This window comes from Monodelphis domestica, chromosome 5, assembly GCF_027887165.1.
Source record: "Monodelphis domestica isolate mMonDom1 chromosome 5, mMonDom1.pri, whole genome shotgun sequence".
NCBI lineage: Eukaryota > Metazoa > Chordata > Mammalia > Didelphimorphia > Didelphidae > Monodelphis > Monodelphis domestica.
In genome coordinates, this window is record NC_077231.1 from 214,981,166 (window position 1) to 215,006,881 (window position 25,716).

The 25,716-nt window shown below is 37.4% G+C and overlaps 1 protein-coding gene across 2 annotated transcripts; it reads left to right on the forward strand.

Annotated features, from left to right (window-relative positions):
• The first annotated feature begins 959 nt into the window (after positions 1 to 959).
• RAB19 (RAB19, member RAS oncogene family) lies at positions 960 to 23,855 on the forward strand. 2 transcript variants are annotated; one of them, XM_001375230.5, is made up of 4 exons: positions 960 to 1,135; positions 4,054 to 4,265; positions 15,457 to 15,640; positions 22,758 to 23,855. In XM_001375230.5, the coding sequence occupies exons 2-4, from the start codon at positions 4,065 to 4,067 to the stop codon at positions 23,024 to 23,026; spliced, it is 654 nt and encodes a 217-aa protein (XP_001375267.1). In that variant the 5' UTR covers positions 960 to 1,135; positions 4,054 to 4,064; the 3' UTR covers positions 23,027 to 23,855. The 2 variants fall into 2 exon arrangements, with proteins under 2 accessions (XP_001375267.1, XP_056655769.1); XM_056799791.1 differs by having other exon boundaries at positions 960 to 4,265.
• Positions 23,856 to 25,716: the final 1,861 nt, after the last annotated feature.

Below are 25,716 nucleotides of genomic sequence, written 5' to 3' on the forward strand. Positions count from 1 at the left end.
ACTCTAAAACCAGCCTTCCATTTACTAAAACACATATATAGTCAGTTTGCTTAGTGGGTATATCTATAGTATTGTTTGAATTTCTACATATTACTCCTACAGCAAAAATAGGGCTAGCCTTGGTGCCTCGGTAAAGTCTAAGGCAGAATTCAATCCAGACTATAGAAGAGTTTTTTTTTTTTTAACCCACACCCTGATGGGTTGATAAATTCTGAGCTTCCAGTGGCCCTCAGTTAATTAACCTTATCTCGTGGTGAAACTGAAGGGGCTGTAGCACAGCGGATAGAGTGGCAAGCCTAGAGTCAAGTTCAAATCCTGATTGCCACACTCTTCTCTTAGAATTGATACTAAGACAGAAGGTAAGGGGGTTTTTTTGTTTGTGTTTTTGTTTTTTAATGAAGCAGGAATTGTTCCATTTTCAATTTTCCCCTTTCCTTTCCCCCTCCTCCCCTGGGGGTGGTGGTGGGGCAGGATGGGGACAGAACCAACCTTCCCTTTCAGCAAACATCTCTGTTCAGGTGTTTGTCTTTTCCTGACCCGCACTCCTCTTCCTCAATTCATTTTCCAAGATAGTTTTGTCTCCACAAATCCAAAATCCATCTACTGCTCAGATCAATTCTTTCCCATTTTCTCTCTAAAAAAGGAGAGGTGGGAAAAGTTGATGAAAAAAAAGAAAAGAAAAAAAGCAATTGGCTTTGTAGGTGCTGGGGAGTGGGGGTGATTTTCTTTCTTTCTTTCTTTCTTTCTTTCTTTCTTTCTTTCTTTCTTTCTTTCTTTCTTTCTTTCTTTCTTTCTTTCTTTCTTTCTTTCTTTCTTTCTTTCTTTTTTGCACTGTGGACAAAGAAATGTTTTGTGGGAAAGCTGCGGTCACTCAGCCTGGTCTAGCACATTTACAACCTTCTACTTCTCTATCAAGAAGGATCTGACTCAAGGCTAGAGGGGTTGGTTGGAAGGGGATTGAGTTTTCCTTTCACTTTCAGTAGCCGACAAATTTGATACCTGAGGGACAGAACTACAGTTCCCGCCTAGCCAAGAGACGGGAGGTGGAAGGGGGTGGATAGGGGGGAGCTAGGGCAAGGAAAGAAAACAAAAGAAAAATCATTACCTGCTGGCACAGGTGAGGGAAAAAAAACAGGTAAGTAACAGGTGACCCGTAAAATAAGGGAGACAGAAGAAGACAGAATGGAGTTGGAGGAAGCGGTGGTAGGGTAGATAATTATATTACTTGTTGGGTAAGTTAACATATTTGGGGACCGAGGGGTGTTGAGGTTTGCTTTGTTTTGTTTTTTGTTTTTTTCTTGGTGGAAGAAAGTGAGAGAGGTTGGTTGGAAACTAAAAGAGATCTGGGATGGGGAGGAATAAACCAAAAGAAGTTTCAGCTCCAGTTCCTGAGGCAGGAGGGCAGAAGTGATATAACTTTCTTTGACTTTTAAATGGAAAAAAGGGAAAGTTGGATGGATTTTTTTAGTTTATCTTTTGGAAGGATGGTTTAGCAGTAGATAACAAAGAGAGTAGTACGTGGATCGGAACTTCCTGAAGAAAGAGGGAAGTGCTCCTTCGTTTAATTGCACAAATATTTATCAAGTACTAGATGCTGAAAGGATAAGAATTTTAGATAAGATACCGTCCTTTTCTCAAAGAACTTAATCTAGAAGGGAGTTAAGACTCGAACAAAGCAAGCTCTAGCGTAGTTGTAGGGGATTAGGAACAGATCTAAGATTTCACTGGTTTAGGGAACCTTTTAGTCAGGAAGGTCCCCTCTGAGAATGCATTTCAGACCCTGCGCTGAAATTTACACCGAGAATGTTGCACGAGAGATTTAGTGATTAGCCCAAGATTACATTGACCACGTCAGAAGCAAAATTTGAACCGAGGTCTTCCTGGTTCTTTCATACTATACAATATTTCATGCTACATCCGTTAGAGAACTGCAAAACCAAGAGTCGCCTGAAATCTGTGGGAGGACTTTATTAGCTAGAAAGGAAGCAAGAAGATTTGAAAGAAAGGGCAGCATTTGAGTTGGACTTTAACAATCCAATGCGTAGAAATTCAAGGAATTCAACTAGGATTTAGAATTCCTAATAGAATGCCCTTAAGAGCAAGGATTGCTTGACTGTTTTTGTATTTGTGACCTAGGCAACTGGCACATAGTTTGGTGTTTAATAAATGCTTATTGAAGGAGAAAGTTGCCTTACCTTTCCTTGGCTCTGTTAACTCATTGGATTTACTTCAATCAAAATCTCAAATCTTTCAGAGGCACTACAGTCTATTCAGATATCCCCAATCTATTTTTTTTTTTTTTAGTCCTTCCCTTCTGTTTTAGAATTAACACTAAGTATTGGTTCCAAGGCAGAAGAGCAGTAAGGTATAGGCAATGAGGGTTAAGTGACTTGCCCAGGGTCACACAGCTGGGAAGTGTCTGAGGCCAAATTTGAACCGAGGACCTCCCATCTCAAGCCTAGCTCTCAATCCACTGTTACCCAGCTGCCCCTCAATCTCAAAAATTTTAATCCCCAGTATAAGGCTTCCAATTTATCCTTATTAATTTTGATTGCCACTTGATATTCCAGGGAATCATTAGAAGTCAGTGGTAGTCATAAGTTTTGACAAGTCTTGAGGAGTTTGTCCATCAGATATTTTTTCTAGGAACAACAGATGCCTCAACTGTTCTTGTCAAGTTAACAAATTGTTGACTCAGTAGCCCTTAAGCAAACATTACCAACAACCATCATTCATCTCTTCTTCCTGTGACCCAGTCACTTTATTATGCACAAACCGAAGTCATCTAACTCTAAAGCCAGTTCTATTTGCATCAGTGAAAAGGTTGGAAGAAATCTGGAAGCATTGAAAGACTGGACATGAATTCCAGCTCCAGATAAATAACCAAATTTTCGAAATCGACCAACCATTTACTTGAGTGTAAGGTTCATGGAATCAAATGCTTTTTTATGGTTCATAAATAATAAGTACAATGGGATCCTGAATTCTCAATACCTTTTCATCTCTGTTGTGACTGTTAAAAGGTGATCTGCTATTTATATGATATTTGTAAAAGTTTCCTTTTCTTATACCTTCCTCAAGCTTCCCTCAGTGTATTTATAGATTATTCTTATTTCCTGGGAAATGACTACAGGCCAATGGTTACTAATTTTTTTTCTGTTTCTTTGGAGAAGAGTAATAATAAGATACAATAGTTGTTTTTTTTTTAAACAAACGTTTTTTAGTGGCCTTCCCTCTTTCAAATACTTTGAAAATCTATCCCTCAATGCGCTCATTATTCTATCTCTTCTCACACAGACTTCTTCCGTGTATACTTGGTCTACTCCAGCTGCTTTTCCCATCTTTGTTTTCTTTTAGACTTTCTGCTTCCTCCTACAGCACAATGGGAACTGTGATGATAGAATCCAAATACTGTAACTCCACTGTCGTTGATGGATAAAAGTTGCTGATAGAAATCTTTACAAGGCTTTTTCTTTTTTTTTAATCTGTTCATTGTCCTTCGAGCTTTAACCTTAAATGCCCAAGGGATGGTTTTTGTCTTGCTGGTTGTCACTCAGCTTCCTATAAAACTGTTTTTTTCCTTCCACTGCTTTTCACTGTCTTAAAAGGCACTACCATCATAACCTTTCATTATGATCTTCTCTGACATTTTACAAATTACTGTATTTTATTTTCTAAACTAGTGTTGCCCTTGGTTGACAGATATCCCTGCTTGCAAATCAAGTGTTTGCTGGCAGGGATGATTTACGGGTTCTTTTGGCCTCCTTGTTATAGTTACTAATTTACATTGGCATCAGAGAATTTGTTTATGTTGATTTTTACCATGACTAGAGTTTCAGTCAGTAGTGTTAACTCCTGGAGGTTCAGAACATACTAGACACAAAAGGGAGAGTGAGATTATCCTTCTCTTAGAGGTATCCCTAAAATCATAATCACATCTATAACAGGCATTAGCATATATATGGGCATCTCCCCTCCCAGAGCATGTTTCAACACCCAGATGTATCCTATAATCTCCATTTCTGTTTGTTTCTTTCTTTTGGTCCATCTGAGCTCTAAGAATCATGCAGTTTTCCAGTTTCGGCAGGGCACCAGATGAGACCTTTGACTATTTGTTCAAGATTATCCTCATTGGAGACTCAAATGTGGGAAAGACATGTGTGGTGCAACACTTTAAATCTGGAATCTACACTGACACACAGCAAAATACCATTGGTGTGGACTTCATGGTGCGCTCTCTTGAGGTGGATGGGAAAAAAGTAAAGGTAAGAGAAAGAACAGTAAAAGGAGAGACCCAGGGAGATTGATACTGCCTCTATTACCAACAAGAGTGTGTAATAGAATTCTAAATTGCCATGCCTTTATCTCCAGACATAAAAAAGACACTGGGTGACTTTCCATTAATCTCCTCCATACTTTTCAGTTGAGAGGATCACCATTACCCCCAAGTCTCCCAAACTCCCTTAGTTTGTTGTTCAGTCGTTGACCTCATTTGTAGTTTTCTTGGCAAAGATACCAGAGTGGTTTGCCATTTCCTTCTCCAGTTCATTTTGCAAATAAAGAAACTGAGGCAAATAAGGTTACGTGACTCATAAAAGGTCCCATAGACAATAAGGGTTTGAGGTCAGATTTGAACTAATCTTCCTGACTCCTATTGCTCTATCCACTGCAACATCTAGCTTCTCCTTCAACTTTAGACTCCTCCTCAACTTTTCTTTCTAACCCCTAAATACTGTCAGTTACCAAGTCTTGAAATTTTACTTCAGCAATCAGATTTCTCTCATAGTCACTGCTTTTTCTCCAATCATGCAATTACTACTTAGTTAAGATGTTTCTTAGCACTCACCTGGATTGCTATAATAACCTAACTGGTCTCTGTTTCCATTCTTTCCCATCTCTAATCTACCCTCTACACAGCTACCAAATTCATAGTACTAAAATAAAAGTAAGGTTGTGTCACTCCCCTGCACAAGAATTTCTTCAGTGGCTCTCTACTGCTTTCAATTTTTTTTTAATTTTATAATACTTTATTTGATCATTTCCAAGTATTATTCATTAAAGACAAAGATCATTTTCTTTTCCTCCCCCCCACCCCCCGTAGCCGATGCGTGATTCCACTGGGTATTACATTTGTTCTTGATTTGAACCCATTGCTATGTTGTTAATATTTTACTGCTTTCAATTTTTAAAAAAAATACTAAACTTAACAAATGCCAAATAAAATAGACATTGTGATTGCATGGTAGAATAGGAAAGAGGATTATACAGGAAGCTGCAGTTCTCTATTACATATAGCTTGTTTTCTAAACATATAATAAATTTAGATATAATATATTTGGCATGTAACTTTCAAAAGTGTCCTGCTTGTTTGTGATTCTTCCTGACTTTCTTTGTGTTCTCTGTGCACTTTTTGTTGTTGATTTCATTGACTATTTTTCTTTCTTTTCATTTCATAGCTTCTCTATCCCTACTCTCTTCCTCTCTCCCTGAATCCCAATTGGGGAAGAAGAAAAAGAAAATATTTTAAAGTAAAGTTAAGCAAAATAAACATTCCTGTTTGCCATATCTAAAAATATATGGTCTGTTCTCCATTGTGAGCCTTTCCATTAGGAAGTGAGTAACATGCTTCATCACTGATCCTCTGGAATTTTGGTTGGTCATTGCATTCAAAGGAGTTCTTAAGGTTTGAAGTTGTCTTTTTAGAAATTTTTCTTCTATTCTCATTTCACTTTGTATCAATACAAGCCTTCCCAGATTTCTCTCAAACCACTCCTTTCATAATTTCTTATGATGTAATAATATTCCAGGATATTCACATACCATATTTTGTGTAATCATTCTCCAACTGATGGGTTTTAGTTTCCCATTCTTTGCTACAACAAAAAAGAGCTGTTATTAATATTTTTGTGTTTATGATCCTTTGGCTATTTCTTTGATCTCCTTAAGGCAGACAGACCTAGAAGTTGTGTTAATGGATCAAGGGTATGCACAGTTTTAGTAACTTTTGGGCATAGTTCCAAGTTGATTTACTGAATGGTTGGATTAATTCATAGCATTCCCTTCTGCTTTTAAGTGAAAACACAAATTCCTTAGCCTAGTCCTATATCCAGAGTGCTAGACTTGGAGTCAGGAAGCCGTAAGTCTGGATTCATTTTCAGATACTTATGTGACCCTGGATAAGTCATTTAACCTCTTTAAGCCTTAGTGTTCTCATCTGGAAAATGATCATAACACCTACCTAACACAGTTGTTTTGAGGATCAAATAAAGTAATATATGTAAAGAATTTTGCAAACCTGAAAGCTCAATCTGAATTCTCTCTGAGGCTCCCATATGCTTCAAGACATTTCTTTTTACTTCTTTTCACTTACTCTGTATTCCATCCAAATTGCCTTACTACCTGTTGCCCCAAATTACTATTCCATCTCTGGCTTTGTGCCTTAGTTCAATCTATCCCTTACACATGTTCTGCATACCCTTTTCATCTATATCACTTAGAATCCCTGATTTCTTTCAAGGCTCCATTTAGGTGAAAACTCCAGTTTAACCAATCGATCAGTTGACCAACATTTATTATTTAACTATTTAATACCAGGAATTAGAGTTGTAAAAGAATTGAACAGTCCCTTCCAACAAGAAGCTTAGTGTTTATTGGGGCAAACAATAAGTGCATATTTATGTTTATAGAGACAGATAGAAAGGAAGAAAGGAAGGAAGGAAGAAAGGAAGGAAGGAAGGAAGGAAGGAAGGAAGGAAGGAAGGAAGGAAGGAAGGAAGGAAGGAAGGAAGGAAGGAAGGAAGGAAGGAAGGAAGGAAGGAAGAAAAAAGAGAGAAAGAAAGGTAGATTAGATAGATAGATAGATAGATAGATTTAGAGAAGGGGTGAAGAAGGTTCTAGCAACTATGGGAGAATTAGAAAAAGTTTCATGTAAACAGAATCTTTTTTGTAAATCCTTATCTTCATCTTGGAATCAATATTGTGTATTGGTTCCAAGGCAGAAGAGCAATAAGGGCTAGGCAATGGGGCTTAAGTGACTTCCCGAAAGTCACACAGCTAGAAAGTGTGCACCTAGCTGCTCCCAAGCAGAGTCTTGAAGGAAATTAAGGATTTTAAGTTGCTGAAGTGAGGAAAGAAGGCATTCTTCCAGGGACTAGGACATTGAATGCAAAGGTACAGAAACAGGACATAGAGGGCCAAGCATGAGGGACAACAAAGTCAGTTTGTCTAGACTATAGAGCAGTGATGATGAACCTTTTAGAGACCATGTGCCCAAGCTGCAACCCTCACACCACATGTGAGCCCCCTGCCTTACCCCAGACAGAAGAGGGAGGAAACGCTCCCATTGGGCTGCTGGGCAGAGGGGCAGGTCATGTGAGGAATGTCCTTAGGGGTGCATGGACAGGGGGAGGGGAACAGCCCCCTTTAGCATTCATGCTCATAGGTTCACCAACATGGCTCTAGAGTGTATAAGGAAAGTAGAATCAGGTTGGGAAGATAGGTTGAAATAAGGTTTTAGAGAGCTTAAAATAGCAAGAAGAGGACTTTATATTCAAATCTAGGGGAAACCACTGGAGTTTATTTAGCAGAGGAGTGACATAGTTGCCCCTGTGCTTTAAGAATCTCTTTGGGGCTTTATGGAAGACGAGTTAGAAAAAGGAGAAAACTGAGTCAGAGATCAATTAGGAAAATACTGAAAGAGTTCAGGTAAGAGATGATTAGGACCCACACCAGGATAGTGCCTACAAGGGAATGGATTATTTAAGAGATGTTGTAGAGACAGGATTGGCAAGATTTGGAAACTGATCTGATATGGAGAGTGAGGGAGAATAGGGAATCTAAGCTGACTCCTAGGTGGTGAACCAAGGAGGCTGGGAGAAAGGTGGTACCTCTCATAAAAAATGGACAATTTCAGATAAAGGTTCAGAAATATGGTGAGTTTGAGCTGTGTGCAGGATGGCCACTTTGAAATGTTCAGTACATAGTTGTTGATATGTGACTGCTCAGGAGAGAATAGGGCAGGATATATAAGTATGAAAATCATCTGCACAGAGATGATAATTAAAGTGGGAGCTGATGAGATCACCAAGTGAAATAAGGAAAAGAGGGTCCAGCACAAAGCCATCATGACCACCACTGACCAAGATAAAGAGTTATCAAAGGACATTGATGAGTTATTCCAATACCAACGTCCAAAAAACCTAGAGAGGAAAGAGGAAAACTTAGAGGAGAAGAGGATGATCAATAGTGTCAAAGGCTACAGAGAAGCCAACAAGGATAAGGATTGGGAAAAGATCATTAATTTGGCAAGTGACATTACACTAGTAACTTTCTCCACCCTCCAAAGCCAAGTAAAAACGACCAACTTTCCAGATATTGAGCTTCAATGTGATTTGCGCTTGACACAAGAAACAGAGGATTGGGTTGGGTTTTTTCCCAAGATTTAGTGATAAACCACTAGATTCTGAATCAAAGGACCTGAGTTCAGATGCTGGTTCTGATACTTGCTACATAAATTATTTCTGGCAAGTGATCTAACACTTTAGATCTTAGTTTTCTCATTTGTAAAGTGAAGGTGTGGCAACCAGTGTCTACATGCTTTAAATGAATACTTGGCATCAAGCAACTTATGTTTTTCCAAGTAGTTCTTCCTTATATTGAGCCACAATTTTCCTGCTTTTGATTAAACCCATTTTCTATTGTTCAGTGATCCACACAGACTGGAAGGACTATTCAAATCCACCCTTGTCCCCTTCTCAACAACAATAACAACAAAAAAACTTTATTAGAGAGACTCTAATTGAGTCACCCTTTAGCTTTCTTTTTCTAGGGTACACATTTCCAATTCTTGGAGACTGGGAAAATCAACATGGATGAGATCTCAAAGGCTTTAGACCCAGCAAAACATTTAAAATCCATTTCTTCAAAAGTATTTGATAGGGGCATCTAGGTAGTTCAGTGGATTGAGAATCAGTCCTAGAGACAGGAGATCCTGGTTTCAAATCTGTCCTCAGATACTTCCTAACTGTGTGACCCTGGGTAAGTCACTTAACCCCCATTGCCTAGCCCTTACTGCTCTTCTGCCCTGGAACCAATACATGGTATTGAGTCTAGGACAGAAGATAAGGGTTAAAAAACAAAGTATTTAATAACAAATGATAACTTATATTTAGATAGCTTCTTAAGGTTTATAACATAGAATCAATGATTTAGAGCTGTAAGTAGAACTTAGAGGTCATAATTTAGTCCAACCCCTTTATTTTGCAAATGAGGAAACTTGGGCCCCAGGAAGTTAAATGTTTTGACTAAGGAAACATAGGTGTTGTTCAGTCATTTGTCAGTTGTGTCAGCTCTTTGTGACCCCATTTGTGGTTTTCTTGGCAAAGATACTAGAGTGGTTTGTCATTTCCTTCTCCATTTCATTTTAAAGATGAGGAAAATGACTAAGTGACTTGTCCTGGGTCACATACCTACATACTGAGACCAGATTTGAACTCAGCCTAGAACTGGCACTGTACCACCTAGCTGGTAATATAAGTCATAAGCCTCAAAGATAAGTTTTGACCCAAGGTCCTCTTACCCCAGAATTAGTTTGCAAAAGCAAATTATTGTGTTTCTTCACAATTCAGAAAGGTGACTGGTGTGAGTATCATTATCCCCATTTTATAAAGGGTGGAGTTAGGATTCTAAGAAATTGAAGGTAGTAAGTGTCTGAGGCAAGATTTAAGCCCGGCGCAACTGATTCCAAGTCCAGTGCTCTCTAGAAGAATTTCAGTTTGCATAGATAAAAGGAAACTCCCTGGAAGGAAGCCACAGAAATATATAATGAAGTTCTAAATAACATGGTGCAGCCTAAAAATGCTAGGGAAGTTAAGAGAAGAAGAATATTAGTCCAGTCTGGAAGGCTTCTTAGATCTGTATTGAGCTCATGAACTAGAAGCAGGACTTGGAAAAAGCAGATCTGGGAAGGTAGAGGGGAAGCATCAAAGCCCAGATGGGAATAATGATGCTGTTTTCCTGGGAAAGTTTTAACCAAAATGGAAGGTATGTGTTGGAAAAGAAAACAGAACAGATAAGATTGGATAAGTAAGGATGAGATCACATTGTGGAAGGAGTCACAAGCCAGGTGGAGGGGTGGAAGTGTGTCTCCAAAAACAGGAGAGGTCATTAAAGGTTTTTGATAAACAATGTGAGTGACTGATGAAAGAAATCTTTAAGGAAGACCAATCTGGCAGCCATATGCAGGTTGGGCTAGAATGGGGAAAGCTTAAAAATCTGGAATAGGCAGATCCTTAAGCAGATGTCATACTAATCCAGATATGATATATAAAGACCTAGACTAGAAAATGAGATAAGTACAACTAGGGGTGTGCTGATAAATATTTAACTATAAGCTCCCTAAGGGGAAAAAAGTATACACAACACATTTTTAAGTTTAATTTGCATTATTAACACTTTTCCCATTACTTTTCTAAGTCTAGACAATCAACAAAACAATAAACCAAGCCCTGTAGCACTTGCTGGTTTCTGAGGCATAAATGCTTACATTGAACATTTGACAATTGCCTCTCTGATTGGAACTGGCTCCATTATTCTTCTCCTAGGACCCTCCTGATACTATTTTGATTATGAAATTCTCAAAAGAGAATACGGTTCCAGGGCTCAGAAGACCCAGGGAAGGGACTCAGATGATCCCCTAGATGCACCCATAGCTCCTTGTAGTATTTATACTAAAAACTGAACACTCTGCTCTGAGAGACAGAGCCACAAGACCTGGTTCCAGCATACTCCTAGTTGCAAGAGATATTTAAAAAGCACAAAGGTAATAATCTTTGATGACTGATTGGTAAAATAATTTGAAGGAAAGGAATAAAGATGCCTCCAAGTTTTTAAGATTGGGTGATTAGTGGGGCTATTGATATAGAGATTTCTGAGGGGGAAAAATAATAGCTAAGATTTTTATAGTGCTCTGAGGTTTGCAAAGCACTTTATAAATATCATCTCATTTTATCCTCACAAGGACCCTGTAAGGTAGGTGCCATTATTATCCCCATTATACAGAGAAGGAAACTCACACAAAGAAGTTAAGTGACTTGTCTAGAAATAAAGTTAGTAATTGTCTAAGGAAGATTAAAAAAACAAAACAAACAAACAAAAAACACCCCAACTGTCTTAGAATTAATTCTAAGTACTGGTTCCAAGGCAGAAGAACAACAGTAGGCAATTGAGGTTAAGTGATTTGTCCAAGGCCACAAGCTATGAAGTGTCTGACACCAGATTTGAGCCCTGGACCTCCTTTCTCCATGCCTGGCTTTCTATCCACTGAACCACCTAGTTGCTGCTATAAGGAAGGATTTTAACGCAGGTTTTCCTGAATCCAAGTCTAACCACTATACCCTAGAAAAATGGCTGCGAAGAAGACCAATTCAGGTTGGGACCCCTTAGTTTTAAGTTTACATTAGCTTGCAGGAAAGTAGACATTTCATCTAGAGAGCTAGAAAAATAGCCCTAGGCTTGGAAGAGTTGATAAGATTATAGATAAAGATTTAGGAATCATCAATAAAAAAGTAATAGAATCATAGGTACAAATAATTATATCTTTTGTGTATATAGTTTAATATTCTATTAATGCATTTCTATTACTGTATTAATTCCCCTTTCAAATAATCCCTCCTATATAACAACCACAAAAATATTCTCTTCCTTGTCTTTTTCTCTGCAGCAGTTTATGAGTCTTCTCATGCATATCTCATTTCCTTATATCTATTGTTCCTTAAGGCAAGGGTTTCAATCTCAAATAGAAATGGATCCCTGTGGGTTGCCTATTGACATAGGAAATCACAAATAAACATTATCTATGTTGTGTTGATATTGTATTATTTTAATATTTATTATAATATTATAATTATTATATCATTTATGTTAGAAATATTTATATATATATCATTAAACATTTCCCATTTGCATTTTAATCTGGTCTGAGCAGCAGTTGGGAGCTTTGCAAGTTTTATATCTCTGCTAAGGGATGATAATATTCCATTAAATTCATGTATCACAATTTGTTCATTCCATGATTTAGGAGCATGATTTAGCTTTATTTTTTTTAACCCCTTACCTTCCATCTTAGGATCAGTACTATGTATTGGTTCTAAGGCAGAAGAGTGGTAAAGACTAGGCAATGGGGGTCAAGTGACTTGTCTAGGGTCACACAGCTAAGAAGTGTCTGAGTTCAAATTTGAACCCAGGACCTCCCATCTCTGAGCCTGGCTCTCAATCTACTGAGCCACCCAGCTGCCCCCATGATTTATCTTTAAAAAGGGTTACTATAGGTAATTTGGACTTTTCAGTCATTGGCCTCCTTGGGGTAAACCCTTTATATTTCTGAAAGCCCTTTATTAGCTTTCCATGAAAGGGAATGCAAAGAAAAATGACCAAAGAAGTAAGATCTAGTCTTTGGGAGCATCCACAGTTAGAAGGTAAGAGGAAAAAGAGGATTCAGGTAAGAAAACAGGGGAACAATTAGAGAAGTAATTGGAGCACCAGGATATTGTAACATCTTGGCAGCCAAAGCTAGGAGAGAATTTCAGTAAGAAAGGAAATGGAAGGCAGCACCAAATGGATCAGAGAATTAAAGGACAATAAGCCTCAAGATTGGGGCAGTTAAAGGGCGGAGTCAAGAGGGAGGCAACCTTTCTGACTATCCTTCTATACCAATCTTTAAACCAAACCCAACAATAAGATGGAGTCACGGGACTCTCCTGCTGAACACAACTTGAAAAGTACGCAGAGAGTCAATTTCCAGGTATAAGTGAAAGACCGGAAATAAGACTAGGCTAGCTGAAACTGCCTCCTCCACCTTCTGTGCTGAGTCCTGTAATTAGATCCAGGCTGACTGTGGGATTCAAGGGTGGGGGCTGCAACAGCAATGGAACACCTCGGATCCACCCTTCGAGGTCCAAGGCTCTGACAGCAGCTGCCAGGGAGGAACTGGGGGGGGGGGGGAGTGCATTTCCTTGGGCATCCTCAGCCTCCATGGTGGTTAGCTGTGGTGAAGAGTTGGCCCCAGGGCAAATTAACTTGGAAGGTCATCTCAATCAGTCTAATCTAGTATACCAGCAGAGGAGAGAAAAGATTGAAAATTCTGCTCTAGGGCAGAGCAACTCAAATGCCCTGGTCCAATAAACTAACAGAGGGGCTAGTTTACAGTTTATGGGGGGGGGGGGGGAAGGAATGAGTAAAAATAGAAGAAAAAGGAGGTAATGATTGAAAACTTCTACAGGGATTAAGACCAAAAAACAGAACCAATAGAAAGGATGATGGGATCCAAGAAACTTCAAGCAAAAATCTCAAAAAATCCAGGGAAGGGGGCAACTGGGTGGGTCAGTGGATTGAAAGCCAGGCCTAGAGATGGCAGGACCTAGGTTCAAATCTGGCCTCAAAAACCTGGACAAGTCACTTAACCCTGTAGCCCTTTGCCTAGCCCTTACCACTCTTCTGCCTTGGAACCAATACACAGTACTGATTCCAATACAGAAGGTAAGAATTTTAAAAAAACAAAACTTATTTTTTTAATCCAGGGAATTGGACTCAGGCTCTGGAAGAGCTCATAAAGGAATTAAAAATCAAATAAGACAGGCTGAAGAGAAATGGGAGAAGGAAAGCAAAAGTTTCAAAAGCAAAATAGGTTATCTGGAAACATAGGCACATGAATTAAAACAAGAAATCAGTGTCTTAAAAGCCAGAATTGACCAATTAGAAAATGAGGCAAAAAAATCAAAGGAGAAAATGACTTGAAAAGAATGGACCAAATGGAAAAGGAGAATCAAAAGGTCATAGAAGAAAGTTGGTCTTTAAAAATTAGAAGCTAAAACCTTCATGAGATATCAAGAAATAATAAAACAAAATCAAAAGAATGAAAAAAATTTAAAAATATATGAAATACTTCACTGAAAAAACAACTATTATGGAAAATAGATCCAGGAGAGCCAACCTAAGAATTATTGGACTACCCAAAAGCCATGACCAAAAAAAAAAAAAGCCTAGACATCATACTATAGGAAATTATCCAAGAAAACTGTCCTGATATTCTTGAACCAGAGGGTAAAATAGAGATTGAAAGAATCCACAGATGATCACCTCCTACATTAAATCCCCAAATGACAACTCCCAGGAAGGTTATAGCCAAGTTCAAGAACTTGGAATCAATACAATTCTAGGAAAAAAAGGTTTAAAAAAAAAGTCGGTAGTTTTTTTTAAGTTAATAGTGGTTTAATATGGGGGAGTAGTTTTTTATTGTTGTTCTTGTTGTTGTTTGGTTGTTTTTTAAACCCTTACCTTTAGTCTAGTATCAGTTCCAAGACAGAAGAATGGCAAGGGCTAGATAATGGGGGTTAAATTCTATGATGTTTACAAAATGTGGAAGACAGAGAGAGAGCCTGGCAGAGTCAACAGAATGTCAGATTTAGAATTAGGAAGAAATAGATTCTCTCCCTACTTGTGACACTAGCCATGTGACCACAGGAAAAAAATCACTCAACTTCAGTTTCCCCAGCTGTTAAATGGAAACAATAATACCTCTTCCTCAGGTCCTTTATAAATCTTATATAGGTTATTATATGTATTTTAAATTCCATAATTATATATGTATCATAAGAAACATAAGAAGATATTTTATAACATTTAATATATACTATTTCGTATATAGTATTATATACAATATATTAAAGAATAAGTATTATTATGCTTCCTGCTGTCACATGATTTGCAGTCTAATAATATAAAAGTATCATTGATTTAGAGCTGGAAGGAACCTCAGGTTATCTAGTTGGACCACTTTATTTTTACAATAAAAAAAGTGAGACCTAAAGGAATTAAGTGACTTGTACCAGATCATGGCATTAGAGGTAGGATTTGAACTTGGGTCCCATAAGCCCAATTTCAACAGTTCTTCTACCTACTGTCCTTTAATATTCTAGTAGTTTGTGGTTTAATGAAATAGGAGTAGTCAGATAGGTGGCACATTAACAAATAATTTTATAAATAAGTTTTAAGTGTGTCCAATATGACAAAAATATTGGAATCCAATGTCATCTTTTAATAAGTTTTCCATAGTCTCAAAGAAGAGCTATGAAAAGGTATCTCCCTCCCTTCTCTACACAAGTCAGGGATCCATAGATGTTTTGCATGTCATACCTTTGAAATGTGTGAGTTTTCCTGAACTGCTTTTTTATTCTTTGTTATGAAGCATGGTTCCCTTAGGAGTGGAGGGGCCAGGAGGGGAGATAATAGGATAGGTAGGATTGGATTGTTAAAAAATATTAATATTTTTCTGTTAATTAGGCAGCTTTTAACGAGGTTTTATTTGGAGATTTGGGGCTCTAAGATGATTTGCTGTAACTGCCTTTGTAATATAGTAAATACTGGGTTGGCTTAGCTTTTCTCTTTTCCTCACCTGGATAGATGCAGGTATGGGACACCGCTGGCCAGGAGCGATTTCGGACAATCACTCAGAGCTATTATAGAAGTGCGAATGCTGCCATCATTGCCTATGATCTGACAAGGAGATCCACATTTGAATCCGTTCCTCACTGGATCCATGAAATAGAAAAATATGGAGCAGCAAATCTGGTCATAATGCTTATTGGTAGAGTATTTGAAAGTCATCTAATATCTTTCTATCACCCCTTAGTAGTAGTTTGGCTTTTATCAGGTTAAGTTTTATGAAGCATCAGGATAAGAACATCCCATTAAATAAGTTACCCACCAGTGTTTTATAACTTTTGGTATTACAGGTATCTCTTCCACCATCAAGACTTTTCCCTTTGTGTCAGCAAAACTTAGGGAGGGGGGAGTTTTGCAGAAGCCACAGACAACATGCAAAGGTCAGCAGATGATATAGGAAAAGTTTAGAAACTCAGAAATGCATAAAATATAGGCATAGTATTGTATAATATCAACATGTTTTATCTTTTAATACCATAAATTTTACACAATTTCTTTTTTAAAGTTAAAGTTTATGAAAAGAGTGTGAAAAACAGCAAGCAACACACAAAGGCTGGAAATGTTAACAATGACCTACTATGACCAAATGCTTGACCCAAATTTTACATTAAGGTACTGTAAACACCCCATAAAAGAAAAAGAAAAAAATCAGACTTCTTCTTTGATATGAAGGGAAAGCTAAAAAAATTTGTACAGATTTCCAGATCATGGAGAGTGCTATTCTATTAACCCCTTTGATGTGAAAGAAACAACTCTGAGGTACCATCTCACACTATCAGATAGGCCAAATATGACAGGAAAGGAAAATGATAACTGTTGGAGGGACTGTGGCAAAATTGGGACACTAATGCATTGCTGGTGGAGTTGTGAATTGATCCAACCATTCTGGAGGGCAGTTTGGAATTATGCACAAAGGACTATAAAACAATACCCTTTGATGCAGTAATACCACTAAGTAGGTCTCCCAAAGTGATTTTTTTAAAAAAAGGGAAAGGACCCACTTGTAGAAAAATATTTATAGCTGCTCTTGTTGTGGTGGCAAAGAATTAGAAAAGGAGGGGATGTCCATCAATTAGGGAATGGCTGAGCAAATTGTGGTATATGTTGGTGATGGAATACTATTGTGCTGTAAGGAATGATGAACAGAATGATTTCAGAAAGAGCTAAAAAGACCTATGTGAACTGATGCAGAGTGAAATAAGCAGAACAAGGAAAACATTATACACAGTAACTGAAATACTGTGGAATGATCAAATGTGACTTAGCTACTCTCAGCAATACAATGATCCAGGACGATCCCAAGGGACTTATGACAAAGAAAGCTATCCACCTCCAGAGAAATAACTGTTGGAGTAGGAATACAGAGAGATGAAAGCATATGACTTATCATTTGTTTGTTTGAGTATATGTTTTAGGGTTTGGGTTTTTTAGATTCACTACAAAAATGAATAATATGGAAATGTTTTGCATGATAATTAAGTGTATAACCCCTCCCAAAAAAAGAAAACAAATTAGCCTATTATCATAATGTTGAAAAAAAGAGGTAGGGGAACCTTTCTTTATATAAAGGGTCACCAACTAAGAAGGAAAAAATAAGAAGCAACTGGACTTTGGGTATTTTTTTTTAGTGAAATGCAAAATATTCCTGAGTAGAATACTCCCCCCCCTTCAGACCAACAGAGAATATAGATAAAAATGCCAGACATACTTTTTTATTCCATACCATTCATGGCCAAATTAGAGACTAGACAGAGAAGATTCAAGGAGTGAAGGAATAAGTGACAAAAGGAAGGGAGGTAAAAGAGAAAGCAAGAAGAAAAAAAGGAGAAGCAAGAAAAAAGAGAAATAAGGGGACAGAGAAGGGTTAAGGAAGATAGGAAGAGAGAGCAAAAGAAATACATAAGATTTCATAGATTTTGTGTAGGAAGTTGCTATTGATGCACAGTACTAGACCTTTCAGAATAAGTTATTACTGCTTATAAATAACTAATTAGTTGATCAATCATTGTTAATAGGTTATGGTCTCTTCATTTAATTTAAGAATTACTTTAACTCTTAAACCTTTCGAGGCTCTGTTCTGATGAGATGGTCACAGCTTCTCATCAGGAGGAAAATTATGCTCTGGATTGAAGTAGAAACAGCAAACCCATTTTGCCACAGTTTCCCCCACTGGGTTAAATTCAGGTTCCTCAAATCCTCAAGCAATTTATAATTAATTATTCAGAGTCCTCTTCTAGTCCTGCTTTTCCCACAAATCCATTGACTCACCATTTTGTCTCCTTTCTGAATTATGTACTTATTGCCTACATGGAACTTACTGATATCTTCTACTTTGTCTTACTTTGACTAGAGTGTTTTTTCTCTTTGTGTTGTGTATAATTCTTTGTTTCTCCACCTATATCATAAATTACTTGAAAGAGAGCCCAATAATATTTTTTGTGGTCCCTATAAAGTCTAGATCAGTAGATTTGGGAGTTGTTGGAGACTCTTCAAAGAAGTCAAAATTTTGGATTTATAATCTACATTTTTTTTAAAACCTTACCTTCCACCTTAGAATCAATACTGTGTATTGGCTCCAAGGCAGAAGAGTGGTAAGGGCTAAGCAGTTGGTATTAAGTGACTTGCCCAGGGTCATAAAACCAGGAAGTGTCTGAGGCCAGATTTGAACCTCCCATCTCTAGACTTGGCTCTCAATCCATTGAGCCATCCAGTTTTCTTTCTACTTTTCTTAGTATATCTAGACACTGTTTTTAGTGAAACCAGGTAGCTCTTGGTACAAAATAGAGCAATTCAGCTTTTTAAAGTCTTTGAATGTGATTAAAGAAGATAATAAATTTGAAGAATAGAATTGATTCAATTCAATACTCAATTCTAAATTTTTATTTTCAGTTTTTTTTAATTATGAACTAGAAAATCACCAACAAACACTTACAAAATATCCTATGATTGCATAGATATAAAGTAAATCCAAAGTAATTTCTGACAGGAGTTGGAAGTGGGGAAGAGGATAGCATGTGTAAAGGTAGAAGATATAATGCTTTGTACAAGAAACAACTAATAGTCAATTTGGCCAGGACATAGAATATTATGATGGAGAGTAATATAAAATCTTGCAAAGACAGGCTAGAATCATACTATGAAGGGCTTTAAATGCCAGATAGAAGAATTTGTTGTTTTTTTTTTTAGAGAAAATAAAGAGCAACCAAAATTTCTGAGAAGATCCTCGTTTTAGGAAGATCACTTTGGCTATTATGTAGAAGAGAAATTGGAGAGAGGAAATATGAAGGCAGAGAGATGAAGATTCTGTTCTTAAGTGATAAACTAAACATTATAAAAATATTTATCTATCAACCAATAGGCATTTGTTATATAACTACTGTGTCCAGGGGCAGCTAGGTGGCTCAGTGGATACAGAACACAGGCCTAAAGAAGGGAGGTCTTGGATTCAAATCTAGCCTCAGACACTTCCTTCCTCTGTGACCCTGGGCAAGTCACTTAATCCCCATTGCCTAGCCCTTACCACTCTTTTGCCTTGGAACCAATATATAAAATTGATTCTAAGACAGAAGATAAGGGTGTTTTTTAAAATAGCTACTGTATCCAAATAAAATAATTTTTGACTTTAAAGAGTTTATTCTCTTGCTATATATACGTTATACATATGTATAATATTTAAGTCAAGCCTCAAGAATAAAATAAGAAAAGGCAGAGAAGATTTAGCTACATAGAATAAATCAACATGTTTGAAAATATAAGCTATTCTGCTTTTTTACTAACACAAATATGATGTTATTGTCTTACATGAATAAAAGGTTATAACTCAAGATATTAGGGGTTTTTTTTCAGTCAGAGGTATTTGGTTTACCTTAAACTGACTTGATTATGATGGTCCAGAGAGCCTAATTTAGTCAGAGGACTCATAAAATGAGAAAGAAATAGCAGTTTAGGCACAATCTGGTTACTTTTGTCATGAAGCAGTAATTGTATCATTTCTTGTTTCACTCTGATCTTCTACACCTCCTTGATTAAGATTTCCTTTTCTGGTACTAATCTTTTGTAAAGACTCGGTTAGAATATTACTTTGTAACTTCCCACTACCCTTAATGTAGAAAACCCTTTCTCTGGGACCACATATAGGGACTGAGCACAGCTTGTTATGAAAAGTCCAAGCATATAATTTCTTTAAAATGTGGTTATGGGTAAATTTAAGAATCATTTTTGTGGTCACCATCTTTCACAACCTTCTGCTATAAGCAATTTCCCATAAATGTAAGCTTCTGTCTCTTTCAGAATTCTTACAGAAATCAAGAGAGAGAATACATATGATTAAGTTTCTTCAATGGTGATATGAATCTCTGTGGCTCTTTCTACTAAAAAGTAGGCTTTTTAGGGGAACAGCTGGGGGGCTCAGGGACTTGAGAGCCAGACCCAGAAACAGGAGGTCTTGGGTTCCATTTCAGTTTCTGACACTTCCTAGCTCCCCATTGCCTGGCCTTCAATGCTCTTCTGAATAAAGTATTGATTCTAAGATGGAAGGTAAGGGTTTAAAAAAAATTTTTTTTAAGTAGGCTTTTTAGCCACTTTATTCTTTTAGGGAAAAGTGAAATAGCACTTTTTCCCCCTAATTAAAAACACACTCATACACACAACTCTTACCTTCTATTTTAATATCAGTTCTAAGAGAGAATTGTGGCAAGGTCCAAGCAATCAGGATTAAATAACTTGCTCGGGTTCATCCAACTAGGAAGTGTCAAGGGATAGATTTGAACCCATGTCCTCCTGACCCCAGATCTGGTGCTTTATCCACTGAGCTACCTAGCTGCCCTTTCCCTTAATTTTTTATTCAGTGGTCACTAAGCAACTCTGAGCTTACACATTTTGTCTTCTAACATAATCTCCCTTCAACAGTTGTTTAAAAATCTCAATTTATACCATATGGTGGCCACTAAGCATTTTTTAAGAACCTCCTGTGTGCCAGGGACTGTGCCAAGCTTAAGGAATATGAAGAAAGGCAAAAGATAGGCTTTGCTCTAAAGGAACCTATAGATCAATGGGGAGAGACAACATGAAAACATGCATTATATATTATATATATGATATGTTGATATTATATGTAGATAAGTATAGGCTAAGTTGGATAGAACCAATAGGGTGAGGGCACTTGCTTTAAGAGGCATCAGGAAAGGGTTCTTATAGAAGATGGGATTTTAGCTGGAGCTTGAAGGAAGGCAAGGAAGTCAGGAGACCAAATTGAGGGTGGAAAAAGGTATTCCAGGCATGGCGAATAGAAAGTGAAAATGCCCACAATGAGGAGAGGGTGTATCTACCACTTGACTTGAACCCCAACCATACTCACAAACTCAATCATAACTCATGACCCTAGCCAGGAGTCTAGGAAGAGGAAAGAGAAGAAGGAAGGGAGGGAAGAGGGGGCAGGATGATGTTTGGACTTGCTTGGGAGTAAGAATTGAAATCATTTCAGTTCTACTAGTTTTAGTCTTTCTCTAGGTAATTTGATAGGTATAACCAAAACCTTACTTTTTTTCCAAAATGAGGGGATCAGATTTGAGGACCTCAAAGGTCCCTTCTAGCTTTAAATCTACCATCTTATGATCCCCCCCTGTGGTCCAGGCCATATCTGTATTATTGGGGCAATTCTGGCCACCATATTATAAGAAGAATACAAATGACATAGTCATTAGTCTGCAAAGAGTGTGGACCTGGTAAAGGGGCACATCTGGGATGAACTTTATCATTGTCTGAGGGGAAGACCAATGATAATTCTGGCCCTAGTGAGATAAAGAATATGAGTCAGGAAGATGTGCTTTCAAGATGCCACTGGCTGTATAATCTTGGGCAAGTAATTTAAGTGTCCCAGACAGCTATCTAAGGCTAAAAATGACAAAGTAAGTGCCATACTGGTGGGAATTTCTTCATAGCAAATTTCCTCTTCCCATGACATCAGTCCAACATCAACCAGCCAGAAGTCACTCCAAGGAAGACAACAAGGGCTACAGGTGACCTCGGACCAAGCCATAGAAGGATTAGTTGAAGGAAATAGGGGTATTTAGTCTGGAGAAGAGAAGACTCAGAAGAGATATAAATGGAAGCTTCAAATATTTAAAGAGCTATTATCAGGAGAAGGATTAGATTTGTTCTACTAGACCCCAGAGGATGGAACCAGAAACAATGGGTAGAAGTTAGAGAGGAGCAGATTAAGCCTCAGAGTAAAGAAAAACAAACTAGAGGTGTCTGTAAGTGCACTGAATTAACAGAAATCTTCAAGAAAGGGATGGATGTCCATTTCCCAGAGATATGGTAGGGTGGGATTCCTCTAATCCCAGGTTGCACTAGGTAACTTCTGGAGTCGCTTCCAATTCTGAGATTCTATGGTTGGAATGAAAAATGCTCCCCCCCAAATTAGATACTCCACTTCTCCCCGCCTTTAGCATTGTGATTCAAAAAGTTCACTATTTAAGACTAAATAGTACTGTATATTTACTAATGAGTTATCTAGATTCATTGTTCATTCTGCATCACTTCCTGTAAAGCTTCCATATTTCTTTATATTCTTCATAAATAATTTCTTATGGAGCAATAATATTACATTTCTTTTATATACTATGCAATATTGATATACTACTTTGATTCAGCTAGTCTCCATTTATTTGATTTCATATTATTTTCTTTTCAATATAGTTATCTTTTTTTAGCCTACAGAACATTTTGTTGAGCTAGTGTTCTTTTAAAAATATGTCATTCTTAGAGGCAACTAGGTAGCTAAGTGGATAGAGTTCTGGTCTAAGATAGGAGGACTTGGGTTCAAATCCTGACTCAGACACTTCCTAGCTGTGTGTCTCTGGGCAAGTCACTTAAACCCAATTGCCTAGCCCTTGCCCTTCTGTCTTAGAGACAAAGTAAAGATTTTTTAAAATGACATTCTTAAAAATCAACCTACTGTATTAATTAATATCTTGAACTCTTGAACTATGTTTCCCACAATTCCCTTTTCCCTTTTGCGTGCATGAGTCCTTACTTTATTTGTATTTTAGTTTTGGTTCTCTCCACCCCCCCCCCCTCCCTTTTCCATGTGGAAAGCTAGTGAGCTCTCTCAGTTTCTCTAGCCTTTTACTTTCCCTTTGCTTCAAGTTAAATATTAATAAATATTATTAAATATGATATTTGGAGTATTGAATATTACATTTTAAAATTTATGCTACTCTACTCAATGTTCTGTTGCTTTGCCTTTTTGTTTCCAGGGAATAAGGCTGACCTATGGGATAAGCGTCATGTTCTTTTTGAAGATGCCTGCACTCTGGCAGAGAAATATGGCCTTCTTGCAGTTTTGGAGACTTCTGCTAAAGAGTCCAAGAACATTGATGAAGTATTCATGTTAATGGCAAGAGAGTTGATTGCCCGGAATGACCTGAGCTTTTATGGAGAGAGTCCACAGAACAATCTCCTCCTGGATTCTAGTCCAATTCTCTTAGCTCCAAGTCCAAATTCAAAGAATCACTGCAATTGTTAAAAGAGGGAGAGACCACGTGGGGCAATGGGGTGTGCTGGGGAGGCAATCTCTGAAACCCAAATTGGTCAGAAATCTGGCTATCCAATGTGTTAGGTCTTAGACCTTGGAGTGGATATTTTGTTACTCTCTTGCAGTTGCCCAGGCTTCCTTCCAGCATGGATGGTTTCTATTTTTGCTCTCCTGTATCAACCAAGTGGAGCCTCTTGGGGCCATATCCAGCGACTGAAGGAAGTTCAATTTAACTCAACAAGTATTTGTTATCTGCCTGCTGTGTGCCAAGCACTTTGCTAGGTGCTGGGAATATGAAGACAAAGATGAAATAGGTTCTTCCTTCAAGGAGTTTACTTACGTTCTATCAAGAAAGGCTTCCTTTTAAAGGCCATACTTAAGAGGAGCCTTGAAGGAAATTCAGAATCCTAAGGGGCAGAAGTGAGAAAGGAGTGTCTCCAAGAAACAAGCCATCCTTTTTCCTTAGACTTAATATTAAAATGAGGTTTAATGTTGGGGGCAGGAAGGCTAGAGAATGGCTTCCCTTCATTAACCCTAGTCAAACCTTGGATCTGACTTTTGGCCCCAGTGGTTTCCTTCAGTGTGGAAGAAAAAGAAAGGCCTGCAAGTTGGGAGAAGAGTAGAGCAGAATTATCAAGAGGATGGAAAGCATATTCTAGAAGGGCTTGCATCCACTCACAAGTTGGGTTTGGGTTTTGTTTTTTATTTTGGAGGGGAGTGGGGAATTTGGGTAAAGTGAAATTAAAGCTGTCAAAGAACTAGCAGAACCTTGCTTCTTATTTGTTCTTCCCAAATCCATTAAACTCAAGAAAAACAAAACTCATGAGTGCCTGGGTTCTAGAATCAAGAACTAGCAGAACCTTGCTTCTTATTTGTTCTTCCCAAATCCATTAAACTCAAGAAAAACAAAACTCATGAGTTCCTGGGTTCTAGAATCAAAGCTCTTCTTAGCACATTTCATTAGTTTCATATTACTGGGTCTTTTTTCCTGTTTATATCATTGCAGTCATCATTTTTCTGATTTTGTTTACTTCAATTTTCTTCATTTTATATTAGTTTTCCCAAGATCCTCAGAATTTTTCAGAATCCTCTTATAGGCCAATAATATTCTACTATATTGATGTACCACAACTTGGTTAGCCATTTTCCAGTCAATGAATCCTTACCATACTTCCAGTTTTTTGCTCAAAAAAAGTTACAGTGAATATTTTTCTACATATATAATTTTCTTTCTGCCTTTGAGCTCTTTATATATATTCTCAGCAACAGAATATTTAGGTTAAAGAGTATAAACATTAAAAACACAATTTTTAGCATATCTTTTTTTTACATTTAATTCTTTTTTTCTCAATGTCTATAAAATTTTAACATTTTGAGTTCTATATTCTCTCCCTCCTTCCTCTACCCCTCCTTGAAAAAGCATACAATTTGATATAGATTATACTTGTATAGTCATTTTAGTCCATCTAACAAAACTTAAGATATTTTAGATGAGAGATATTTACTGTTTTCTCTCAAGCTCTTGGGTGATAGATTTTGATTTGATGTTTTCTAAATTTTTTAAATTTTTAAATGTTTTTATTTTTTACTAATTATGGGTAATATCAAATTTCCACACAAGTTTTCCTAAGTTATATGATCAAACTTGTCTACCTTCCTCCCTTCCCTTCTTCCTCCCAGTGCTGGCAGGCAATTCAATCTGGGTTATACATGTGCAGTACCTGAGAACATAAAGAGAGATAAAAATACTGTTTCCTCAAACAGCTTACATTCTAATGGGAGTGACTATGTATCTGTGTACATATAAAATAGGTACCTATTGCATAAACTCTAGGATTACTATCCTAACTGGCCCTTGCATTACCAGGCCAGTTCCCCAGGGCTTAACTACTACAGATCTGAAGGATATCAGGGGTGAGAGGAAAAGGAAATATTTTTCTAATTTGATAATTTACAAGTCCCCACCAGTGTATTTCCCTCATGATTACTGATTGATATCAGTCAGCATGTCTTAGGTATCTTTTTTAAAGTAGCATAGTAATAACAACTGGTATAAAATATCTTCCTAAAAGTCTATGGCATCAGGCAGCTGGTAGCTAGGAGGTCCTGGGTTCAAATTTGGCCTCAGATCATGGCTTTCAGGCAGACCTGTGATTCTTAGGTTATCTCTTCTAGATTTATTTTCTAGGTAAACTGTTCTTCCAATGAAATATTTCAGATTTTCTTCTATTTTTTCATTCTTTTGAATTTGTTATATATTCTTTCCTGCTGTCTTATGAATCTTAGAGAGTCATTGGCTTCCATTTGTCCACTTCTGATTTTCAGGAAGCCATTTTCTTCTGTGAGGTTTTGTACTACCTTTTCTTAGAGATTTATTTTCCCATTTGAGGTTTTGCATTTCCTTTTTTAGGGAGCTATTTTCTTTAGCCATGATAAAAAAAAAAAAGAACCTAGACACAATATTATAAGAAATCAGAGAGAACTGCCCTGATATTCTTATTGAACAAGACTGGGAAATAGAAGTTGGAAATATTCATTGATCACCTCCTGAAAGAAATACCAGGAGTTTTTAGCGAAATTCTAAAACTCATAGGTCAGTAAGAAAATGCCGCAAACAGCCAGGAAAAAATTCCAATGCCACTGAGCCAAAATCAGGATTATGCAATGCATAGCAGCTTCTA

Coding starts and splice junctions, on each gene's coding strand:
- RAB19 (XM_056799791.1), top strand. CDS start 4,065: ATGCAGTTTTCCAGTTTCGGCAGGGCACCAGATGAGACCTTTGACTAT. Junction 4,266..15,456: donor TGGATGGGAAAAAAGTAAAG/GTAAGAGAAAGA, acceptor TCACCTGGATAG/ATGCAGGTATGGGACACCGC. Junction 15,641..22,757: donor TCTGGTCATAATGCTTATTG/GTAGAGTATTTG, acceptor TTTTGTTTCCAG/GGAATAAGGCTGACCTATGG.